The sequence below is a fragment of the Lissotriton helveticus genome, chromosome 1_2, assembly GCF_964261635.1.
Source record: "Lissotriton helveticus chromosome 1_2, aLisHel1.1, whole genome shotgun sequence".
In the NCBI taxonomy this organism is placed as follows: domain Eukaryota; kingdom Metazoa; phylum Chordata; class Amphibia; order Caudata; family Salamandridae; genus Lissotriton; species Lissotriton helveticus.
In genome coordinates, this window is record NC_136058.1 from 370,819,872 (window position 1) to 370,839,601 (window position 19,730).

Consider the following 19,730-nt stretch of genomic DNA (forward strand, 5'->3'; position numbering starts at 1 on the left):
TGGTGACTGAAAAGGTGATTAAAGACAAATTGTGTGTAAACTGGAAATTAAAAGGATGACGAATCATAGAGAGTCGGAGAAATAAAAAGAAAAGTTGACATCACTAAAAAGAAGATTTTTTTAAGGACACATATTTTTCATGTAAAGAAAAAAAGATACATTATAAAGAAAAGGATTAAAAGACATTTTTTTTTTAAAAAGTCAAAACAATATTAGAAGATCTAAATGTGCTATTTTTTGCAAATGGTGTAGAATGTGGTTAATCTATACAGGTTTATTAATGCTTTTTTGGCTTTTTTAGCAATATTGATTCCCTTCAGACCAAGTTTTGAACATGGAGGACAAAATAACAGTAAAAGTGAGAAGATATATGATTTAAAGAATGATGTGAACGTTGTAGATAACACTGAATTGCATAAAGATCTATTAATGATTTTTCAAAGAATGTTTTTACTAGATTGTTATACGAGTACGATGAGACTATGGATATCCGTGACAGCTATGTCTGCATGCAGTTGCCAGCATCTGTATCAGAGGGAGTAACTTATCACCACCTTCCTTTGACTTATGGAATAACTTGTAGTGTATTAGCTAGTTTATTTTGCAAAACAGGTAAATTGGAATATTATTCTGATTCAGATGATACTCTTGCAACTTTGTCAATACACATGGATTGAACAAAATGAAAATGGGTAAAGTTTTTGGTGAATATTTTCTGGAAACCCAAGAAATGACTTTAGAGTATACTTTTAAGAATAATTTAACATGTAGAATGCGTAAAGAGAAAAGGTTTTCCTAGACATGGTTGAGGAAAGGAGAATTCGATATCAAATAAAAGCAACTAAAAGTAAATCGAAGTCAACAATGTGGAATTTTGAAGATGAAAACCTTGACAAAAGTAATGTTAATGTAGCAATAGGTTTAGACACGCCACAACAAAGGAAACTGTATTTTCGTAGAGACAATACTATGTATGTATGGCAATTATTTTGTAGGTGCAAGTGAATGTAAAGACACATACATAATCACAGGGGGATGGGGTTTTAAAGGTGGAAATGATCCTGTTTTTCGTGGAATTTACTTTATATGTGGGAACAAAGCTTATTATAGGTTACCAAATCACCGGTATGGGACTTGCTACATAGGTCTGGTCTGTCCAAAAATATTTCATGTACATAGAGGAACTAACGAAATTCATGAGATAGGTAAACCATTAACACGTAGAAGAAGGGAAAGTTTTTTAGAAATAATAGGCGACTTTTTTTGAGCATTGATACCAGCAGTGGGTATATCATTTAATGCAAACAAAATTCAGAAATTATCAACAATAGTAGATCGATTATCAACAAATACTGCCGGAGTATTTTTTATGGTAAATACTGAAATGGTTGCTATGAGAGCTATGGTGATGCAAAATCGACTTGCTCTTGACATTTTATTGGCAAAAGAAGGAGGAGTCTGCGGAGTTTTGAAAGTGCAACACTGTTGTACGTATGTACCTGACAAAAATCAGAACATTCACAAATATATTAAGAATATTACTGAATTACATAAAGTAATTACTCCATTGGAGGTTGAAGGTGTTCTAGAGAAACTTGGGGGCATATTAACAAGGGCTTTATCTCTGCTCGGCTTAAAAAGCCAAAAAAGTGGAGATAAAACTATCACCCTATTTACAAGAGGGTGCCAACATGCATAATCTCATTTTAGCACCTTTATTCCTAACGCCTCCCTTTGCATCTCTAATGAGATGCAAAGTGGGTATCACTGGGCGTACCCCGGATGTACAACCTTGCAAATATCGCTGATATTCACATTGCGATATTTACAAGACTGCCCCAGCATTTTAGCACACATTACGTTTTGGAGAAAAATTATGTTTTTGCCAAAAACTAACGTCTGCTAAAATGCAGACTTACCTATCCCTAACAGTGGGGTGGATTATGCTGATACGACCCTGTGGGTCGTATTAGCAAGGTTATCGCTGTTTTGCATGGAAGATCCCTGGAAAACCAGCGATGTTCCCTGCAAAACGGCGATAACCTCGCTATCTCTGGAATCGCCCTGGAGAAAGGCGTTGTTAATAACGCGCTACCAGGGCGATAAATTCCAGAGATAGCCTGCGATAATAAAATTATCGCTAAGCACCGCCAGAGATAATTATCGCTGGCCCTTGATAATATGCCCCTTGGTAAGAGTTTTTCTGCTGTAAAGAAGTGGTTTGCAGAAATAGGTAGTTCAATAGTAGGGAAAGTGTTAATTCCTTTAACAGTAGCAATTTTTATAGCATTGGTATTAAGATTAGTATGTAAATGTATGAGAAAAAGAAAAATTGAAAATCGGATAATGAAGAAAATTTAAAAAAGCAAGGGAAAAAAAACATGAAATGGGAGTAATAGAGCTAGAAGAATTTAAAGATAAGATATATAATGATGCAAAAAGATAACGTGTAAAGGATACTAAAGTTTAAGCTAAAGCGAATGAGAAAGAACCTGAAACATGTTTTTAAGAAATTTAGTTGGGGTGATTAGTGGTGATAAAATCATCAAAGGGGGTAGTTGATAGAGCAAGGGAAAGAAAAAAAAACACATTTTGTGTACCCCTTGTAAAGTCATTCTCTTATAACTGTAACATTTATTAATCGTGTTAAGCATGAAAACTAATCAACCAAGTGCGCATAGAATAGATACCACATGTGGGAAAGCAATTGCTGTTTTAATGAAAATTATTTTGCTAATAAATCAGAGTCATATTAATATAGAGCTGTGGTATTGTAGATATAAGCAAATAAACATGTGTATTTGTGCTTATATTAGAAGTTGTGGCAAAAAGAATGCAGATGGTAAGTAAATGACGCATATTTTGCTAGGTAACTACTAAAAGGGAAAATTAGAATGCTGGGAGGTAAACAGAAGGGTTAAAATTCTATATCTAATGTCTCTTGTGTTTGTTTTCATATTAGTTCCCATTGAGGCCCGTGGGGACTAGTCTGAAAATGGCTGTTTAAACAAAACTATGGTATCGACTCTGGGAAAGATGCCCCCACGCATGCGCGAAGTATGCTAGAAATGATTGAATGGCCTGTGCTCGGAGCGAGAGATGTCAAGGTTGGCTTGGCCTAGGAACGGGAGATGTGCCAAAGGATGCTTGCATTTAAAAAACCTGGGAAAAACGAGAAGGCTGTAACCTTATTATGAATAAAAGATACAAGGACGGAATGACAATTGCAATGTGGACAATTTGGTCATGAGAAAGCAAGTGGGAATGACATTGCAAATTAAGAACTGGTTTGGACAAGGAGGACATGAGGTGATCATCACCACCCCTCTTATGGACCAATGAGAAATTAGTGTGGACCCTAAAAGTTTCAATTTTGAGTTAGATAGTTAGTGAAAAGGGTATAAAAGAGCTTGTGCGTAAGAAAAGTGTGGATTGGTTCTGTGAATTTTTCGCACCTCAACATGTTGTCGATCTGAACAATTTTTATGGTGCAAAAGACTTTGAAATATTTTGGACTTTAACTTTTGATGGGGCAAAGAAATTGATTGCGGAGATTCTATATCGGTAGGGTGACACCGAGAAGGCTAGAAAGACAGTCACCTTGGGAACCAGTTCTATGCAGTTCTGTCATCTTCCTATGGCAGATTGGTAAGATGCTTTCTAATATTTCATTTCTTGAATGTATTTAGTAAATGCTTAACATTTTGCTTGTTCAGAGAAAATGCTATTTCTTTTTCTTAATGAATTTAGATAACATTTTGTAAAATATAAACTCGAGTCTGTTTTATTTTAGATTAATAGTCATGACAATTTAAAGTAAACTATAATGGGAATATTGTGATTTAGCTAGTCTTAATCGCCATCAACTGACTTCTACTAGTTGGTCCATCGACCAAATAGCGGAGTACCTTGATGTTTATTTCCTCAAGTCTGAAGGGAAACATTTTAAATGTACCTATATGTATATAATGTATGAAAGTTAGAATACAGGTTAATGAGGTACCCCGCTATCAAGCAGCTCGCCTTCTTTTCCACTGATTCAGGAGTAGTGTGATACGTGGATTTGTGACACACTGTGCTATGGGCCCCACCGAGTAAAGTGAGTTGCTCCTGGGTTGAGTGGGTTGAGATTTGAGGGTTGTTTGGGAGCCGCGCTGGATCAGGGGTGTATAAGTAGGGTGGGGATGTTCGTCACGCACAGGCTGGATTTGAAATAAGACACAGCGGTGGGCGGTGCATGGGACACAAAGCACATTCTGACACGTTCTGAGCAGGCTTAGAGCACTACACACTGGCTGAAACAGGTCACAGTTAAGATACACACTCACCTGATACTGCTTCTGTATTTCTGCCATGAAACCATCTAGGACTCGGTGCAGGTTTGGCACAGGCGGCCAGATTTTTCCTTGGAATTTACTGAAATTAAGAAAATAAATTAACCACCACATGAATCCGCTCCCTTTGTCACACTTGAGAGCAAGACACTGTTTTTTCTGCGGCATTCTCACTATAGCTAGGATTATTGGCTGCGCTCTGGCTCCCCCTGCTGGAAACCTAAAGAATATCTCTTCCCTACCATGATCAATGTTTGACAGCTATCAACTAACTGGCTCTTCGTTTCGAAGAGTGACCTCAAATTCATGAACATTAGAGTTATTCAGTGCTTTGCAGTGGCAGCTCCTCCGCTATGGTGGAGGATCGTCACCCTGCTGCTTTTAAGGAGTGCGAGATAGTTATCATTTATGTTTGCTGCAGCTTTGCGAGCGGGTGAGTGGGAGGGGCTGCTTTGCTCTCGGAGCAGGGCAGGGGAGGAGAGGAGTGGATTGCCGACTGTTTGCGCGCTTTCCCCGTTCTGGAAGCAGGCTGCAATACCCTAGCCCAGGCCCCCATTCACTTGTTGAGTGTCGAAGCAGGACACTCAAAACCAATCACAACGCTGTATTGCAATGTTGTGATTGGTTAGGGGAGCCCGGATGCCTTCCAATCACAACGCTGCATTGCAGCATTGTGATTGGTAAGTGGGGCCTGGCTGTGCTTCCGTCCGAGACGGAGAAGAGCAGGAGCGGTGACACGGGACCCGGCGTCTAAATGTAAAAAAAAAAAGTATATGCGTGACGCCCCTCCGCAACTCCACAATATGCGGCGACACCCCATGTGAAACTGTGTGGGCAATACCTCAGAGCAATGGAAGGGTGTCTCCTAGCACCGATTTCTCAAACTGTGGGTCGTGACCAACTCCTGAGTCACCAGCCCATTTCTGGTAGCTCAGGAAAGAGTAATAAACAAAAATGCCTTTACATTTTGTATTTATCTCTCTCACATTTGCTGTGCTTCAGACACAGAGGTCAAATGTAAGGCTCTGTCTTTTAACAAAATTCTGCTTATTCATTCAACAGTCAGATTGAAGTTTACCTTTCTTTCTCTGACTGCAAAGTGAGACGAGTGTTTAATGTGAACAATTAGACATCTTGCCAGGTTACATGGAATGTTAAAGGAAAGAATGTAGGATTTCATTCTTTGTCACATACAGCAACATGTAAATGTTTGTAAATGAATTGTACACATATTTCAGAATATCTCAGCAGTTAGGAAAGCAAATACGAAGCACCTTTTTCGTAATTTTGAAGAGTGATGAAAAAAAATCTTTAATAGGATTGAAACAAATCAAGACGTTTTTATTTGGTGATGTGTAAGTGATAAGTATTCACTGAAACCTGATTTTCACACATTATAATTACTTTGTTATTTAGTTTTATCACTAAAACTGCATGTCTATGCAAATGTAGTGCCAATTTCAATGGGAAATGTGCTGTATGAAAAGGACAATGTGCTACCACACTATGCTTTAGAAATAATATATTTGCACACGTGTGTCTCAAAATACACTGCCACCTATATACTACACCCTCACCACTCTCCTGAATATATCTGCAACACGTTGTGTAAAGCTATGATTTTTCATAATCCCTAGGACTTCAGTGATGTAACATTGATGTCCGCACTCCGACTCTGAAAATTGTCAAAAAAACACTAGTGCAAAGGTGCTGAACTATGTTCCAAAGTCTGGTTTTAATACAACCCCTTGCAAGCATTCTCGAACAAGACTCTGGATGACCTTCCAGTGTTTTTTGCTGCTGTATCTTTTACTTCACAAGGACATGGCAACAGAGAATGTGCTCACTAAACATGACCATACACAACCATTCCTCTTGTGTAGGACTTTCACACTTAAATTGGGAAATATGGAGGTGGCGGAATGGCTAGAGCTGCTGACTTTTGAATCTGGGGAAACAGATTTGAGTCCTGGCATTAGCTGTGGGCTGATCACTTAACCCTTCTTTGCTTAAAAGAAACTGAATCTGACCTTATGTAATATAGCCTAGTGCTCATGTAAAGCGCTGCATGCCATTGGGCATGCAGCGCCCAAAAAGAAGAAGAAGCAGCTCCTGAATAGGGCACTCTCAACACCAGCGACATTCTAGATCTGCTCACCTCAAATGTCTGCTTTTCTATCAAACTCTTTAAGCAAAGGATTAGCACAGTGCCATCTACGCCAAGGTAGAAAGGGAGAAAGTCTTTTGCCATTTCTACAGCAAAGTTTTTACGCATAGGACTAGAACAGTGCTGTCCATGCCAAGCTGTAAAAGACAAAAGCCATTTATCACTCCAGGCACAGTATTACAGCTTTGGACTGGTAGAATAACATCCAAGCCAACCTGAAACAAATAAAAACAAACCCTGACAAGTGTTTTGCTCTTTTTAGTGTTCTTCAGAGAGGTATAGCTTTGTCCAGACATAAGAGAGCACCCAGTATAGGTCAAAACAATACCATTTCAGGCATAAAGTGACACATACATTATGCAAAAAAAGAAGCAGAGAACTCTGAGTAGTTGCTAAAATCACTGCTATCAACACCAAGACTTTTCAGAAGCCTTGTGATTTTGGTGAAAGGATGTCACTGGCCAGCACCCCACTCTAAAACAGTTCCAGCTCCAGATTGTGATGCAGTTAACCATCTTCCACTTCTATGGGTAGATCAATATCTGGCCACAGTCCAATAACGACAAATTGTGGTCAAGTGTGTGACATATACAAATAATTTCTGTAGAGATAAATGTATAAAATTGTAAAGAGTACGTTAGTTTGGTAATTTACAGCATTTTGAAAGTGTGTCCACTGTTACATTAAAAATCGCTTCGCCTCATGTCTGTTAAAGCTTGATGGGTTATGGAAGTTTGTCATTCTAGTAAATTGGGTCATCATTTTGTGTACTAAATCATGGAAGACTTGGAGCAGTGGTGTTTTACCACCTTACGCAGGAGTAAAGGGCTAGAATTTCACAAGAACTTTCAAGGAAGGTGTTGCTTTTTGCTGAAAGTCTGGCAGCATTTCTTGACATATCTAGAGCAATTAAAGAACACAGCATAATAACATAACACAAAGCCAAATGCCAACACAACGCAAACGAAGAGGGGTGCAACAAAGCAATTAAATAAAATGCAACTATGCAAACACAGCACAACAGCAACACGCAATAATACAGGGCAAAAACAACACATTCAACAGAATCCAACTCAACAAATATTCTTAGCGCTCATCAACACATCCACACATAGAGCAGTAAAAGTGCTTGCCTGTTTGGGCGAAGCACTACCTGGTTGCATCTTGGCCGTGAAAGAGTGCCACTCATCTTACTTCTGCTGATGTAATCTACGCAGGCCCCTCCCACCGATCAGGCCTGGCGTATAAGGACGAGACACCTAAGTTCCCCCCTCCCAGGGTAAACCTTGATTGGTTGAAGCTAAGAGCGGTAGGTAGGAATAGTTTGTCATCTGGTCCCAGCAGCATACCCCCGGGGTGGCAGTGTAAGGGTCACCCTCACCTGAAGGCCTAGATTCTGGTCCTGGATGGAGGGGTGGGAGTGAAAGGTGCACAGCGTCACTGAGGAGCCGTCATGGCAGCCTTCGGAGCAGGCTATGAATAATGAGACAAATAATGCATCAGCAATGCCTGTTGAAGGCAAGAAGCACTGAAAATACCACAAGGCCGCTCTCTCCACTCTCACTGCTGTCAGTCTCAGCTGCACTCTTCCCTGCATCATCACTTACATTAAAACACTGAGTCGTTAATACAGCCTCGGTCATTAGAGGCAATAAAAGCTTCAGACTGCTGATGAGAAACTCCTGAGAAAGGGATGAAGACAGGTCAGCTATAGCCATATCCCGCCCTCCTGGTGTGTCACATCCTTACTCTCTTACGCCACAGATAGTACGGTATGGATCGGTGTGTGCATGTTTCCACCCCAGACCATGGATCCGAGGGAAATTAGAGGGCTGCAGTGGGTCAATTTGCCCAATCCTAGTACAATCATGCCAGGATGGCACAGCTAACTTGCCCCTGGTTGGTGTTGGCCCATTGTGCTAGTGGAGTATTCTGGCAAACAGTGGTTCATGCAGCTGCTGTTAGTCCTTGCCCCTTGAATAACCTCCATAAAAAAATTGTTGTCCAGAGATTTTCATTTTTGATTTGTGTTTTTGTGTCATTAGAGTAGTAATTTAGCTTGGGTAGACATTACTTATTCGGCCAAATTTTTCTGGACAACATTTTAAAAAATGGCGAATGCGCTGCAGTAATGATGTAATTGATCAGGAACCATGAGACCTATATAATTCATTCTGGTGTCAAAACATAGGGTTTGGGTGTCAAGTAGTCTTATAGAGACAGAAGATAACTCCTCAGAGCAACCTTTCCAGCATTTTCCAAAATTTCTGCTTTATAATGATGTATTTTAGCCATCATATTGGTAATATATTTTAATATTGTCTTGGTTTCAGATTTTCTGTTGACTCATATTTTTAAACATGAGCGAAGCAGGTGGTTTCAGAGGATCTTTACCTCTTGACAGAGTGTTGCTAACTACAAAATCTGAGGATTCCTTCAACAAAGAGAAATGTGTCACATGCCAAGCTTATCCAACAGAAAAGCTAACATAAACTGCGGCTGGACAGAAGACAGTTCGAGATGCTTCAGAAATATGGCACGGCGAAGTTCCTAAAAAATTGAAACTGATATGTGAAGAGGATGAAATATTTTATCATTGTAACTACAAGTGCTACAAGTCATATGCATTTTAAAAAGCCTGGATAAAATTGTCAAAAAATAGCAGAACCTGTGAATCACAACAAGAATCTGAGTCTTCTGAGAAAGTGACAACAATCAAACACAATTCCGATCCACTTAGAAAATCGATGGCTCCCCTGTGTCCACATCCAACAACTGATCAGAAAGCAGAGGATTTTCAATGTTTTATCTGCGGTAGAACAAGGGCCAAAGGCAGCGACGAAAGAACAAATTACAGAGTATGTGAGTTTCAAAGGCAAACGTTTTAAACTGCAGCTAGTTTCTTCCAAGACGAGGTTTTCAGCCGAGTTGTTGATCTAAACTGTGAGGTGAAAGTATTTGCAGCTGATCTGTATGCCTAATTGAACTGCATGTGTGAATACATTTGAAAATATAAATGTATTATGAGTTCCCAGGAGCAAGGTAACCGCAAGCCTTCAGTTAAATTTGCACTTGTTGAAAAAGCAAATGAAGTTTTAAAGCCACTCAGTGAGATCAGAGAAATAATGGTCAACACTGATGAAACTGTATTGATCCATAATAATGAAATTAAGATTTTTCTAATGAGAATGTACAACGACAAAATTTGTTTTTGGCAGTCTAACAAAAAGAATGAGCCATTTATTGTGTTCTCAGCTGATTTGACTCCTGAAGTTCTTGCTGACAAAATAAAAACACAGGATGCATTAAAATTAGCAGGAACCATTTTAAGAAATGACCTGAAAGATTTAGATTTTGGACTTAATGACACAATTTGAGATGTCCCAGAGTTCCACAATGCCTGATGCTTTGTGTTTGTTTTGTCTCAACATTTTGTACATCATTGTTTAATATCCGCTTAGCAAAACTATTTCTAACTTATGTTCTTGAGTTCGGAAAAGAGGCCGACAACGTTAATGGTGGCTTTGAAGATGTAAAGGAAGAAGTAGAAGATAATCCCTTGAACAGACAGGCTTATGCTGTGCAAATGTACTGTCTTTTCCAAATCATGTTTTATGAATTACCTCAAGGTAAAAAGAAAACTCCGCTAGACATGATGACTGACCACGCAATCTATGACAAGTGCAAAAGTATAGAGCTAATCACTTAAATGAATAGAATTGGCGTATCAATAATTTATAATGACATAGTACAGAGCTGGAACTTGTTAGCAGCTCATGCTGTAAAATCTTGTAAACCTGACAGCACGCCACTTCCAAGTCACTTTACGAGGACAGGATTTACTATTGCTGCTCATGATAATTTTAATTTTGAAGACTGCTCTTCTTTGTCTGGAACATCAACACACATGATACTGCCATTGCACTTATATCAAGACTGAACCAATGAAGTAGCTGCTGGAAAATAAGCTGTGTCTAGCTGTAGGCGTAAACAAACAAAGCTGCAAACTTATAACCCAACTGCCTTGCCAACATGTACAAAACCACTACAAAGAAAAAACAAAGGGGATGATGGACGGAGTGTTGAACATTGCAAGCACTCACCCCCAGTCAACTGATCTGGGTTTAATCCATGGTCATTCTTTAGCTCACTCCGCCACCCCAGTTCAGACATGGCCATATTTAAATCAGTCTGACCATGTGCCTCATGGGAACAGTCCAGCCATAACTTCCAAGCCATGTCTTCCCTGGACCGGAAGCTAGCATCCTTGGAATGGTTTCTGACTAATCAACCATCATCAGCCAATTGTTTGAACTGGGGTGGCAGAGTGAGCTAAAGAATGATGATGGATTAAGTAAGTGCTTGCAATGTTCAACACTTTGTCCATCATCCCCTTTGGTCTTGCAAAACCACTACAAGCCAACAGCACTTCCCAATCTAAAAATAATTTTTAAGGCGGCTGAGGACATGGATCTTCTTCTAGCTGATGCTGTGGTTCGCAAAGCCGATTTTAATGAATTTTATCATATTGCTTATTTGGTGCAGACTGAAGGATGAAGAAAAGTCAGTTCTTCCATGAGCTCCAAATCATGTTCTGATCGCCCAGAATACTGTCCCACTGAAGAAGGTTGGGTTTACATAGCTCTAAAAGATTTCCAATTTGGACATGGTCCCCCTGAAGACCAGCCTGTCCTGCCAATTTTCTGTGAGGAAGGTGTTTTCCGTATTGTAGCTGACATTTTTATGAACAATCCATTAGAATTTGATTATCGGCCAATAATGGGCATTTTGCATATGACAAAAGGGGTGTTGCGGTCTGCAGGAAGGAAGTTATCTCAGTGGATGTGGCATAGACGATGCACTTGTTGAGGCTGACATCTTTGGAAGCAAAACTGTCCAGTCAGTATTTAGCAGAACTCACTATGTTCGTTCGTTATGAGGTATGCTCATCATATCTGAGGCTATGGAAACATTGCGTTGGAATGCCCTTCTGGAACAAGAATGACAAATTAGGTTCTGCATATCTTACTTCAGAAGTGAACAAGGCACAGGGTGGACTTCATTCAAAAGAAATAATGCTAAGCCAGACAATGCTCAATACACTCAGTTAAAAAATCTGAAAAGCAAGTTAGTAGAGTCTGTCAAAGAATATAAACAAAAATCAGAACTTTGCAAGTACTGGAGAAATGTTTTACACATGATAGCTCTAGTTAAAAACTTGGTACATGCTGATTGGGAAGTTGATTAGGAGCTGCAGGTGAAGACTATGGAGTAACTGATTACTGTGTTTCATTTATAGATTTGAATTGCGTGAACTACCTGAGATATGGTTCAGAAAAGGGGGTGGTGATGAACAGAGTGTCTGAATTAAGCAGACCACTCTTACCCAGTCCAAAGATCAGGGCTTGATCCATCACCGTTATTTAGCTCACTGCCCCATCCCAGCTCAGAACCTGGCTATATGCAAATTAGTCTGTCCCTGGCCCAGTGCATCATGGGAACAGGGCAGACCAAACTACCAAGCCAATTCTTCACCAGAAAGGAGACAAGCTACCGGGGACCGGTTTCTGGCATTTCAGCCTCGTCGGCCCGGCTTGCTTGAATCCTGATGGAGCAGTGAGCAAGGGACTCATGTCTGAGTATACCCTTCCACGCTTATGGTGGACAAAATGATTCAGAAAAGGGGGTGGTGATGAACAGAGTGTCTGAATTAAGCAGACCACTCTTACCCAGTCCAAAGATCAGGGCTTGATCCATCACCGTTATTTAGCTCACTGCCCCATCCCAGCTCAGAACCTGGCTATATGCAAATTAGTCTGTCCCTGGCCCAGGCATCATGGGAACAGGGCAGACCAAATTACCAAGCCAATTCTTCACCAGAAAGGAGACAAGCTACCGGGGACCGGTTTCTGGCATTTCAGCCTCGTCGGCCCGGCTTGCTTGAATCCTGATGGAGCAGTGAGCAAGGGACTCATTTCTGAGTATACCCTTCCACGCTTATGGTGGACAAAATGATTCAGAAAAGGGGGTGGTGATGAACAGAGTGTCTGAATTAAGCAGACCACTCTTACCCAGTCCAAAGATCAGGGCTTGATCCATCACCGTTATTTAGCTCACTGCCCCATCCCAGCTCAGAACCTGGCTACATGCAGATTAGTCTGTCCCTGGCCCAGTGCATCATGGGAACAGGGCAGACCAAACTACCAAGCCAATTCTTCACCAGAAAGGAGACAAGCTACCGGGGACCGGTTTCTGGCATTTCAGCCTCGTCGGCCCGGCTTGCTTGAATCCTGATGGAGCAGTGAGCAAGGGACTCATGTCTGAGTATACCCTTCCACGCTTATGGTGGGCAAAATGATTCAGAAAAGGGGGTGGTGATGAACAGAGTGTCTGAATTAAGCAGACCACTCTTACCCAGTCCAAAGATCAGGGCTTGATCCATCACCGTTATTTAGCTCACTGCCCCATCCCAGCTCAGAACCTGGCTATATGCAAATTAGTCTGTCCCTGGCCCAGTGCATCATGGGAACAGGGCAGACCAAACTACCAAGCCAATTCTTCACCAGAAAGGAGACAAGCTACCGGGGACTGGTTTCTGGCATTTCAGCCTCGTCGGCCCGGCTTGCTTGAATCCTGATGGAGCAGTGAGCAAGGGACTCATGTCTGAGTATACCCTTCCACGCTTATGGTGGACAAAATGATTCAGAAAAGGGGGTGGTGATGAACAGAGTGTCTGAATTAAGCAGACCACTCTTACCCAGTCCAAAGATCAGGGCTTGATCCATCACCGTTATTTAGCTCACTGCCCCATCCCAGCTCAGAACCTGGCTATATGCAAATTAGTCTGTCCCTGGCCCAGTGCATCATGGGAACAGGGCAGACCAAACTACCAAGCCAATTCTTCACCAGAAAGGAGACAAGCTACCGGGGACCGGTTTCTGGCATTTCAGCCTCGTCGGCCCGGCTTGCTTGAATCCTGATGGAGCAGTGAGCAAGGGACTCATCTCTGAGTATACCCTTCCACGCTTATGGTGGACAAAATGATTCAGAAAAGGGGGTGGTGATGAACAGAGTGTCTGAATTAAGCAGACCACTCTTACCCAGTCCAAAGATCAGTGCTTGATCCATCACCGTTATTTAGCTCACTGCCCCATCCCAGCTCAGAACCTGGCTATATGCAAATTAGTCTGTCCCTGGCCCAGTGCATCATGGGAACAGGGCAGACCAAACTACCAAGCCAATTCTTCACCAGAAAGGAGACAAGCTACCGGGGACCGGTTTCTGGCATTTCAGCCTCGTCGGCCCGGCTTGTCGAATCCTGATGGAGCAGTGAGCAAGGGACTCATGTCTGAGTATACCCTTCCACGCTTATGATGGACAAAATGATTCAGAAAAGGGGGTGGTGATGAACAGAGTGTCTGAATTAAGCAGACCACTCTTACCCAGTCCAAAGATCAGGGCTTGATCCATCACCGTTATTTAGCTCACTGCCCCATCCCAGCTCAGAACCTGGCTATATGCAAATTAGTCTGTCCCTGGCCCAGTGCATCATGGGAACAGGGCAGACCAAACTACCAAGCCAATTCTTCACCAGAAAGGAGACAAGCTACCGGGGACCGGTTTCTGGCATTTCAGCCTCGTCGGCCCGGCTTGCTTGAATCCTGATGGAGCAGTGAGCAAGGGACTCATGTCTGAGTATACCCTTCCACGCTTATGGTGGACAAAATGATTCAGAAAAGGGGGTGGTGATGAACAGAGTGTCTGAATTAAGCAGACCACTCTTACCCAGTCCAAAGATCAGGGCTTGATCCATCACCGTTATTTAGCTCACTGCCCCATCCCAGCTCAGAACCTGGCTATATGCAAATTAGTCTGTCCCTGGCCCAGTGCATCATGGGAACAGGGCAGACCAAACTACCAAGCCAATTCTTCACCAGAAAGGAGACAAGCTACCGGGGACCGGTTTCTGGCATTTCAGCCTCGTCGGCCCGGCTTGCTTGAATCCTGATGGAGCAGTGAGCAAGGGACTCATGTCTGAGTATACCCTTCCACGCTTATGGTGGACAAAATTATTCAGAAAAGGGGGTGGTGATGAACAGAGTGTCTGAATTAAGCAGCCCACTCTTACCCAGTCCAAAGATCAGGGCTTGATCCATCACCGTTATTTAGCTCACTGCCCCATCCCAGCTCAGAACCTGGCTATATGCAAATTAGTCTGTCCCTGGCCCAGTGCATCATGGGAACAGGGCAGACCAAACTACCAAGCCAATTCTTCACCAGAAAGGAGACAAGCTACCGGGGACCGGTTTCTGGCATTTCAGCCTCGTCGGCCCGGCTTGCTTGAATCCTGATGGAGCAGTGAGCAAGGGACTCATGTCTGAGATATGGGTCCTGGTATTTGGAAAGAGTGAAGAAGCTAGCGGTGGAAAAAGCATACCTCTACAGAAAATTCATCCAAAGACATTTGTGGTGAAAGACGGAGAGGGAAGGTTCAATGCTGTGGCTCTAGATATGAAACTGGAACAGACGATCCTGAGATCACAGAAAAGTTCCAAATGAATTGTTGGTCAGACACGTAAAAGTGAATATGTTGCTCATTGGCAGGTAGTTTACCGTGAAGTTCTTTCTATTTGCAATGTTTTCAGACTATTGTGAAACTGTACCTCTAGCAAAGAAATGGGTGGATTTTTTTTTTCCAAGGACATTCAGTCGCATGATCTTCTAGCAAGCGCACTATTTGATGTAGATGCTGCAACCAAACCAGTGAAGAATGAACTCATACAAGAGCCATCCATGCAAAATTTTGGAGAAGTCGTTTAGACTGTTCTAAGAATATATCAAAGTCAGTGTGCACCTTGTAAGAAATGCACATTGTCTTTGACAGTTATCTTGAATTATCTGTCAGAGAATGTGAGAGAATCAGGCGAATGTCTACAAGTGGAATAATTGACCTTGCCTGCATCACAAATTTGACACCTATACCTGTGCAACTTGATAAATTCTGGTCATCAACATCAAATAAGATGAGCATGGAGATGTTAACTCACCAAAACATTGCTGATGCTTCAGTGAAAACTACATTTCCAATTATTGCAAGTAGAATGATTGTCAATGAGGAGTTGGTGCCTGCAGAGATATATTCAAAAGGTACAGGCCATATTGTTGAAGAACCTAACAGTAAATTGGAGGAAGCTAACTTCGCGTTGTGCCACATGTTGAGTGGGCTGCTCAAAATTGTTCTAACCGAGTCATTGTACTGTCAAATGACACAGAGGTTATTATTGTGCTATTTAGATTTGTTGCAATGTTCATAAGTCGAACACTCTACCGCTTCCCGGTAGAGTGAATAACGCCGAGGTGAACACTGTTTGTTCGTGTCACCAGAATAATTGAGAGAGACCGTGTGATTTAAGCCACGCGTGTTTGGAGTCTACCCCTTTCCTAGTGGACATATTATTTATACAAGGTATTATTTACAGTACCTGGGTTAAGATAGTGGCTCCCTCCCCTCCCGTGTGGGTGGCCCTGTGGGCCCACCGGGTATTCCGGCCCTAGGCGCGGCCAGGACCGTCAAGATTAGAGTACCCATGTCCTGATGAAGCCTACATCACCTGGCTGAAACGCGACCGCGACTGCGTCGACACCTTTTGTCTGAATGGAGTCCCCTGTTACAACTTAAAAAGATTTGATTTGTCTCTGTTTTTCACCTATACAATCTGAGAGTGGGTTAATGTTCTAACCCCCTGGTGCTTTCTTTTTGGGACTTCCACTTTGTTGTGCACTCCATTGTAAATTAGGAGTAGGCATTTATCTCAAATTGGTGTATATATATTTGTATATATATAGTGAATTCAGGGTACAGATAAATGTTTGTTGATATTGTAAATGTTTTGTATATTTGTATATGATGTATATGTGATATTTTGTATATAGATTGTTGATTGTCGTGCCTCCCTAGATGTCCGCTCATATGTGTGTATATGAACTTACCTACATATGTTGATAATGCTTTATTTGTATTTCACAAGATAATTAGATGTTTCTTGTTGTAAAATTAAAAAAGGATTAATCCCTTCAGTACCCCTTTTTTTGCTACTTTTTCATCCTTGGATGTCTCCTGCTCAGGTACGGGAGGGTTAAGTTTGCAGAACCCCTTACCATTTTTTGCTTCATAAGTCGAACATTGTCAGAATTAAGGATACGATATGGAAAAGGTGAGAAAAGACACTTAACCACGCTTCATACTCTGTACATGAAACGTGACCCAGAGATTCCCAGGGTTCTTATCAAGGCACATATTCTTCTGGGTGATGACACTATGAGCAATATTGGAACATAGCTTGGAGTTTTAACTGCTGAACCTGTGAAGTTTCTAAAAGGATTTGCTGAGACAAAAGAAGAATGTGAGTTTAAAGACGTAGAAAAATACCTTCAATGTCTTTAAAGTCACATTCTTCTTCTGTCTCAGCAAATCCTTTTTAGAAACTTCACATATTCAGCGGTTAACACTCCAGGCTTTGTTCCAATATTGCTCATAGTGTCATCACCCGGAAGAATATATGCGTGTGGAAAATGAGCTCTGACTGTCACTCATTTGACGATCTTTGGTACAGGAAGTTCAAGTAATCAGTCCCACCAAGGGAGCTTGACCTTCCACCAAGGCCATATTCTGTGCATGGAGCGTTCTACTTGATCAGTAGATGTGAATGTTTTGGATCATGCATGTGTAGAAAAAAATCAATGTGAATTTGGTTGGGAACATATTGATGGGGTGCTAAAACCTACAAAATATCTGAAGCCGGGGGGCGTGGCCAAGATGGCGTCGGAGTAGGACGCTTTCTCGAGCCTCTCCGACGCCGATCCTGCACAGCGGCTTACAGCGGGGTCCTGAGGCGTGCTGCCTGTGCTGCTTGTTCGGCGGAGGCTGCCGCTTGCTGGCGGAGTGTTCCGGTGTCGCCGCCTCGGTGAGGGGTGCCCGGCAGGAGCTGTTCGGAGGGAGCCGGGCCGAGGCCTGTGAAGCAGCGGCCTCGCGTGCCCCGGAGGCCGGAGGAGGCGGAGCGGTCCTGGGCCCTGAAGCGGCTTTGGCGTGAGCTTTGCCGCGATGAACGGGTGAGGCGGAATGCGGACCGCGCCAGCCGAGGAACACTGGCTGCTCAGCGTTTGAAGGTGCTTTAACGGACCGCTCCGGGGACTGGAGCCACCGGGAGTGGACTGAGGAGCCGGCGACGAGCTTGAGGGCGGCCCCTGAGACCGCCGATAGCGGACGCTGTGCACAGCTCCGGCGGGGGCAGAACGAGCGGATTTCCCCCCCCCCCCCCCTCGGAGAGCTGCGGACTGGTGAGCGTACCGGCGGGGGTGGAAAAGCGGAGCTGCATAGTGGCGAGGCCCGGTACCTCCCTGGGACACACGCCACGCTGAGGCCTTCCATACTTGGGCCGAGGGGCTGCGAGTGGCTGGGAGGCCGGCGCGTGATCTTCTACGCGCCGGCATAACGCCAGCGATGCCGTGCAGCGTGGGAGGCTGGCCCGTGGTAGTGGAGGGGCTTTAATTCTTCAGTGGCCCTGCTAATGGACCTTGTGGAGTGACCTGCCAGTGCGACTGTGACGCACCCCCCCGGGGGAGGCCCCGCCGGCGCGGCTGCGACCTTCAGCTACACACTGGCGCCAGGGGGAGCGGAGACCTTGCGGCTTGCTAGCGCGGTTCTGGAGAGCGGGGCACTTGGTCTGCTGCCCACCTGGGTGGGCCCTACTGGCGGCAGGGCGCCTGGCGCTACCTTGGAGAGGTTCTGTTGGTGACCGTCCGGACCGGCCCCTCCCGGGTCCTGGGCACTGGTGAGGACACAAGCTGTAGTGGGAACCCTCGCCGGTCACCAGCCTTGGGGTTTGGGCCTCCCTAGGGCCGGAGGGCCCCTGAATACTAGCGGCGTCACTGCGTGGAGGTGGCCTGGTGGAAGAAGAGCCGCACTTTGGTCGGTGCTCTCATATCGGAGAGGGCGAATAGCGTCTTCAGCGGACCGCTCCGGTGCGGTGCTTCACCGGTCCGCATCTCGGCCTCCCGGCTGCGGTTGTCCTGGGCCCAGGTGGCAGTGCGTGGGAGCAGACCGCAGCCATGTCCAACTCACAGCGCAGAGGGGGGAAGACGGGGAAGGAAGTAGCCCCCAAATCGTCGCAGCAACCGGCGTCGCCCGGTGCCAGCGGTCCCTCCAGGCCATCGGATGATGAGGCGCCGGCAACTAAAGCCTTCATGAAGGAACTCTTCGCGACTATCAAAGAGGACATCTCAGAGCTTCGTACCCAGCTGGCCTCGGATCTCAGGGAGGTGCGGAGGGACGTGGATGGGATTGGGGAGAGAGTGGCGACGTTGGAGGACCATGACCTTAGCATTGCGAGCGATGTGCACCAACTCCAACAGGATATCATACGCCTCACAGAGCAAAATCTGGACTTGCAAACCCATGCGGAGGATTTGGAGAACCGCTCCAGAAGAAATAACATTCGCATCAAAGCAGTGCCGTGGGACGGGGAAGCGGGAGACCTGCGTGGATATGTCCTGGCGCTGTTTCTCCAGATCCTAGAGGACGAGGAGATGCGTGACGTCCAGATGGATAGGGTGCACAGAGTGGGGCTGCCCAGGAGGGGCGGGGGTCCACCGCCGGATATCCTCGTATGCGTACATGACTTCCAGTTGAAGGAAATGATATTGAGGAAAGCGAGGACCACTGCTTCGCTGCAATTCAGGGGCCATCACCCCCAGCTTTACCAGGACCTGGCGGCGTCGACCTTGCAGAAACGAAGGGACTTCCGTCCTGTGACCGCCTTTCTCCGGGAGCGTGGCATATCCTACTCCTGGGGGCATCCTTTCCGGATCATCTTTAGATGGGAGAATCGGTTGCGTCAGATCCATTCCCTGCGGGAGGCGAAGGAGCTTCTGGGCATTGAGGACACAGAGCCGTCGCAGGAGCCGCGGGGCTCCACATTCCGGAGACGGCGTCGTTCTTCCTCGTGGCGCAGGGTGGGCCCGTCCCCGGAGCGGCGGCGGCCGGATCCGGCAGCTAGTGAGCAGGAGAGGGGGGAGGCGGTGGCTTCGGTGGCCTCCGCCACTATGACGGATTCTCAGACGAGCTCTGGAGCAGCGTGACCCCGGTCTTATGGAGTGGCGTCGGAGGGGCTCTTGGCCTGAGGTCCCTGGGGTACTATGGTACTTTTGGAGAAGACACCCCGGAACTTGGA

General features: G+C 44.4%; 1 protein-coding gene across 1 annotated transcript in view; it reads right to left on the reverse strand.

Annotated features, from left to right (window-relative positions):
* The window catches only part of MPL (MPL proto-oncogene, thrombopoietin receptor), a 285,621-nt gene that overhangs the window by 32,091 nt on the left and 233,800 nt on the right, over positions 1–19,730 (reverse strand). Inside the window, exon 11 of the mRNA XM_078673533.1 lies at positions 4,329–4,416. Within this exon, the coding sequence (XP_078529659.1) occupies positions 4,329–4,416 (88 nt within the window). The remainder of the gene's footprint in view (positions 1–4,328; positions 4,417–19,730) is intronic.